Source organism: Euwallacea fornicatus, chromosome 6 (assembly GCF_040115645.1).
Source record: "Euwallacea fornicatus isolate EFF26 chromosome 6, ASM4011564v1, whole genome shotgun sequence".
Taxonomy (NCBI): Eukaryota; Metazoa; Arthropoda; class Insecta; order Coleoptera; family Curculionidae; genus Euwallacea; species Euwallacea fornicatus.
In genome coordinates this window covers 3,409,274-3,415,504 of record NC_089546.1, presented here as the reverse complement: position 1 = coordinate 3,415,504, position 6,231 = coordinate 3,409,274, and the positions used below count along the sequence as shown (strand labels likewise).

The following is a 6,231-nucleotide window of genomic DNA, read 5'->3' as shown; positions in this document are numbered from 1 at the left end:
GAATTTCTATTTGACCATTGTTTGTCTTATTCTAGCAGTTGACTAGCGTATTTAGACATCTTTGTCTGTCATGTGATTATTTGAAGAAGATTTCTGTAAGTTTGAAGACAAAGGACATCTATTTGAAGATTAAATGAAATTTGACTTTAGACAGTCATTGACACATCAAATGTCACATGGCAGCGTTTTGTTTTCTGTTTGAGGTTGATGTGATTGATTTTCCTTCGTATTTCTGAATATTTTTCGGCAATTTTTCACTTCACGTGTTTACAAATAAACCAATTCAAATTGCTTAAATAGCACTTCTTATACTATCTAAATGTTTTCATCCCATTCTGTTAACAAATAACTAGCTCAAATTTTTGATACTAGTGCCACACGCATCATGAGTGACCAAGTGAGTATTTTTTCTTCACATTTTTTCAAGTAATACAACTGTAATTGTTATTAAACAGCTTCCCCAAGATATGCAATCGCCTCCGCCAATATTGCAAGTACCACCCCCGGGATTAATGGGACCTCCACCAGTCTTAGATGGTCCTCCACCTCCACTTGGCATAGCTAACCCTAATACTGGCTCTTCCCCAAGTGCAGCACTATCTATACAGGGAGTTCCCCCCTTACAAGCACCTCCTAATTTCTTTGAACCACCTCCTGGGCCTTCTGGATGGTCTGAAAATGGAGAATCTAGTAAGTTAACTTACATATAAGAAATAGACTAAATTCAAAATATGCTAATTTTAGATAATTGAATATTGTATAAGGCTAGAATTAATATTCAAATCCAAGAGCTTTAAACAAATGACAATAGTTTCCATCGTTGCTAACAAAATGGTTCTATGTCACAAAATGATATCGCTTTAAAACTGGTATGACATTTATAGCCAGGTCAAACTAAATTTAATAGATTTATTTTTTGTAAGAAGTAAGTTTGAAGTTATTAACTTTATGCAAAAGAAAATTCAATGAATATGAAGTAAATAATAAAATAACAAAATTCAAATTTGCTGACATTTATGCTTTGTGGCCATTCCATTTCTTAATAGAATAGAATAACATTCAGTTTAAGTATTCACAAAATAAAGCAAATAATTGTACAAAATAAGTAAAAAACACATGAAATTAATGGATAATAATCTTAACTACTTGTCGACGGAATAACAGTAAAATCACCTTCTGCACCTGTCTAAATAGTAACATATTAACAGTTAATAAAAAATGTTTTGAACCATTTAAAAAATGGCTAACTTGGTAAATTTTTTTAAAGGCGAAACCATAGAGATGATTAAAAAATAGGTTGAGTGTGCACAAAATTGAAAATATGATTATAAATATCATGCAGACATTATTTAGAAAATGCTGACAATATATACACACAGGTCTATAGTTACTTACTGTGAATGAATTATCCCTCTTAACAACAAAAGTAATTTTACCCTAGCCACAAGGCATTAATTTATTTGCTATATCTTCTCAAGGTTCTACAATAATGTGGTCAAAATTTTTGGGGAATTTTCTCTTTGTCTATTAAAACCAGATAAAAATTTGTTAAGCAATTATGATTTCAAATTTGTCAGCTATATGACAGAACTAACAATACTCTAGGATATTGGCATATATCTTCAATAAAATCAAACACTAAATCTTAACTGGATAAGCCAAGTTGTTTAGCAAATAGGACATAATTATCATCTTTAATACATATTGCACTTTAAGAATTAACTTAATTTGACATTCAATGAAAAATTTTGCAAGCAATTTTACTTAAAAATTCTAAAAGCTATGAGGAAAAACAAATCATTTAAGTTTAATACTAGGCTTATCTTAAAGCTTTAAAAATAAAGACCCAATTTTGCTACCTGGGTAGCAAATTGGATTAGCTACGAAAGATCTAACAAGATTTCTTTATGTTCAAAAAAATCTCAGCTAATTAATTGACTTCCTTTTTCAGAGCACCCTATAGTATGTCAATACACAAGTTTTGTACCTAAATTATATTTTCATAAGTTTTTTGTGTAATAATACTTCTAATCTTAAAATACAACCTAAAGGCACTGAAATTTGTTTGTACTTCCAATCATTATTACCACATAACAGTGTTTATGAGAAATCCATGTTTCTCATTTTAAGCATCAATTTACTATCTACATAATGTCAACACCTACCAGTAGTTTAATTTTGTTATTTTAGGTAACGATCAAATAATGCAAGCACCACCAGCACAAGAAAAACAATTACCATCATTGTTATCTTTGAAGGTGGATCCTCCAGCTCAAGTGGACCCTACTGCGCCAGTTGAGGTATTAGTTCTACCGCAAGTGTTGGAAGATGTTTTAGCTCTAAAAAATCAAAGAGCTATAGAGTTGGGTACTGAGGAGGAAGCCGGTGGCAAAGAGAAGCAAGGGGAATTTGATGTTAGAGGACCTTTATGGGAGAAAGTGGATAATGGTGCTCCTGTAAGTAATTCAACAAATTTATTATATTGTTCGCATAAATTTCAATGTTATCTTCTCAAACTTTGCCAAGTAATTGAAAATACGTCATTAGATATCTGTATTTTGAGGAAATTTCGACATTTCACTTTTAAATTTTATGTCTTGTTTCGTTTTTCTTTTGGGTACTTATCCAATATTTAATTTATTTAGGAATCAGAACTAGTTGAAGGTGAAGACGATGCGCAGCCTGCGAAGTCAAAAGATCCCAAAGAAAAGGTAAGCAAAAATAAAAAGAAAAAGAAAAGGAAGAAAAATAAGAAAAATAGAGAGAATGAGGAGCGGCTTAAGATTGGACTTGAAGATGGTGAAGTTGATGAACAAACCATTATAGATCTCATGGATCGAAAAGAAGAAATTGAAATTGAGTGAGTTTTATTAACTACAATTTAATCTTCTTGAAGAAAACTCATGTATTATACAGGTATGTGCAAGAAAGGATTGGATTACACGAACTGGCCCCACAATACCGTCAATTCTACTCAATTTTTGAACAATTTAAAATATCTGACGAGAAATCAAATATTCCGCCCCCCACTTTAGCCAACATTACGTCTTTATCTGGACAATCAAAGTTTGCCGACGATCCAAATGATGATATGGAGGATATGGAGGAGGCAAGTTTGTTCTCTGTGATGTAAATATCTGTCTTAATTTTTTATATTTGAATAGAAAAAAGTTGAAGATAAAAGTAAGATGTCAAAGAGGAAGTTAAAGAAGCTTACACGGTTAAGTGTAGCTGAGTTGAAGCAACTAGTGCATAGACCTGATGTGGTGGAAATGCATGATGTTACAGCCCGTGATCCCAAACTCTTAGTGCAGTTGAAAGCTCATAGAAATACTGTCCAGGTACTTTTAATTAAATTCCGCAAAAAAATATAAATATTTTCTCTTTACTTATTAAATGGGTTTGGTTAAACTTAGATCTTTGACTTTGACGTTTTGCAACACAAGAAAAATGAAGTTTTTGAAACTATGAAGATCTATTTTAACCAAAAATTTAATACGGTGATTTTAATTAATTGGAGCATATATTTAGGTGCCTAGACATTGGTGTTTTAAACGAAAGTATCTTCAAGGCAAGAGAGGTATTGAGAAACCACCATTTAACCTGCCTGATTTCATCAAACGCACGGGCATTATGGAAATGAGGGCGTCACTTCAAGAGAAAGACGAGTCTAAAACGTTGAAAGCTAAGATGCGGGAACGCGCTAGGCCTAAACTAGGAAAAATTGATATCGATTATCAGAAACTTCATGATGCTTTCTTCAAGTGAGTATGGAATATGCCGTATTGTCCTCTGTTTAGAGAATAATCACGCACTGACTAGAATTATTAAAGCTTTTGGAATATTAGATGATGTTATCAATTGAAACGTATTTTGTGCGAGTAATTCTCCCGACGATAGCGCAACTCTCACAAGTTATTCATTTCCTTTCGTGACGTGCCATGGGTTAAAAATAACTTTTTTTTTAACTTCATCACTCAACTCATTCATAATTTCTTCGTATGGTGTTTGATATGTTCTTTTAAAGTAGTTGCCATTTTAATTATTGTATCGGGACTTTGATCATACATTTTGTATAGATAATTTGGACGTACGGAATTGCAAATTTTTCACCTCTACTTTGGGCTTTATCCAAGCGATCTTCAGTAGGCCTCGAGTTGTTTATCGAAATTACATGCGCATTACTGTAGTATCAACCGACATCTGCATAATTTTATATGTCGGCTTATCAATAAATCTTAAACAATATCAAAGAATAATTTTCATTGTCTCTCTGAATATGTACAGGTGGCAAACGAAACCCAAGATGACTATTCATGGTGATCTTTATTACGAAGGAAAAGAATTTGAAACTCGGTTAAAGGAGAAAAAACCCGGAGATCTTTCAGAAGAACTTCGCACAGCTTTGGGTATGCCAGTGGGACCCAATGCCAATAAGGTATGATTCATAAATTTCTCAGTAATGTATAATTAAAGCAAAAATTAGTTAGTTATCACGTTTCCGTTCTATTTTTCCATTTAAGGACAATAAATTACATAGTATTTCTTTTAATAAGTAGTAGTAACATTGCATCTCTTCTTTTCGTTCTCAGGTCCCCCCTCCATGGCTTATTGCCATGCAGAGGTATGGGCCACCTCCGAGCTACCCGAACTTGAAAATACCCGGATTAAATGCCCCTATTCCTGAAGGCTGTTCCTTCGGGTATCATGCAGGAGGATGGGGTAAACCACCTGTAGATGAGAACGGCAAACCTCTTTATGGAGACGTGTTCGGGACGAACCAAAGCCAAATAGACGTAAGTTTTTATATACATTTACAGTGATTCTCCGTGCAGCATCCGATAGACTATTGTTATCCACAAATGAGTGCATTTTTTACAATTGGAAATATTAGTAACAGTTTGTCACTTCACGTTACTTTTTTACCTTTATTTCAGGATATCGGCGAAGATGCTTCAGTGGATAAAACTCTTTGGGGTGAACTTGAGTCGGAATCAGAAGAAGAGAGCGAAGAAGAGGAGGAAGAGGAAGAAACTGAAACTCAAGCAGTGGATGAATCCGGTAAGATATAAATAAATTTACTTATTTTTATTAATTACAAAATTGTATTCTATTTTTCTGTTTGCTCTCTTTTTATCAGGTTTGGTAACACCAGCAGAAGGGCTGGTAACCCCTAGTGGAATTACCAGTATTCCCGCGGGTATGGAGACACCAGAAGCTATCGAGTTGCGAAAAAAGAAAATCGAAAATGAAATGGAAAGGTATCTTCAACACATTAACTAGTCATACATTCAGTTTATAGTAATGCAGTGTTTCATTTACAGCAATGAAGCTCCAGCTCTTTATCACGTTATACCTGAAAAACGAAACGAGCGCATTGGAAATGCCATGATGGCAAGTACACACGTCTATGATATAGCATCTATGGGAGCTGCCCAAAATCCAGTACCAATAAGACGGTAAGATTTTGAGTGAATTATTTTCAATTTTTTTTTAATTCATTTTTTTAGCTCTAATGACAGAGAAGGTATGGTAGAATTAGCTCTAGACCCGTCTGAACTGGATATGGACAGTGACGCAATGGCGGTTAGATACGAACAACAAATCAGAGAAAATCAGTCTCAACTGCAAAAGGAGGATTTGAGCGATATGTTGGCTGAACACGTGGCAAAGCAAAAGGTACATTCTGAGTTCTGCATATTTCATTGAATGTAGGAAACATATAAGAATAATGATGGTTATTTTCAGAGCAAACGCAAGAGGCAACAACAAGATTCAAAAAGTACTAAGAAGTATAAGGAGTTCAAATTTTAAGACAAGAGCGAATAAGTGTTCGTTAATTTTATATTTCATTTCGTACATTGCGTAATTAGTTCAGGTACATCAAGCATCTATAGAAGTTTAAATAAAATAGAAGTGGTCTTCTCTATAATTATTTATTTTATTTTACCTCCAACGTATTGTGAATTTTTAAATTAATGAACACCTACTAAATGTTCCACTAATTGGAAACTATTAAAAAGCATTGTGTTATTTATCTTGCAACGCAACATTTATTATGCAGTGGTTCACAGTTTTATAGGTAAATAGGAAAATAAAAACTAAACTACTTTTGACTGCGCGCAATGGAAGAAGTACTTAATAATTTAATTTAATTAAAAATTGGTCATAAACTGCATAATAACAAAATATTACCTATTAAAAAAAAATAGATTCCCCAAATTTAATTTC

At 33.3% G+C, this 6,231-nt stretch overlaps 1 protein-coding gene across 1 annotated transcript; it reads left to right on the top strand.

Moving 5' to 3' along the window:
• The first annotated feature begins 174 nt into the window (after positions 1 to 174).
• Sf3b2 (splicing factor 3b subunit 2) lies at positions 175 to 5,932 on the top strand. Its single transcript, XM_066283267.1, has 14 exons — positions 175 to 397; positions 456 to 690; positions 2,191 to 2,456; positions 2,646 to 2,860; positions 2,917 to 3,109; positions 3,165 to 3,341; positions 3,532 to 3,764; positions 4,288 to 4,438; positions 4,593 to 4,796; positions 4,938 to 5,061; positions 5,141 to 5,261; positions 5,325 to 5,459; positions 5,511 to 5,679; positions 5,749 to 5,932. Exons 1-14 carry the CDS (start codon positions 386 to 388, stop codon positions 5,812 to 5,814), a joined length of 2,301 nt encoding a protein of 766 aa, XP_066139364.1. The 5' UTR covers positions 175 to 385; the 3' UTR covers positions 5,815 to 5,932.
• Positions 5,933 to 6,231: the final 299 nt, after the last annotated feature.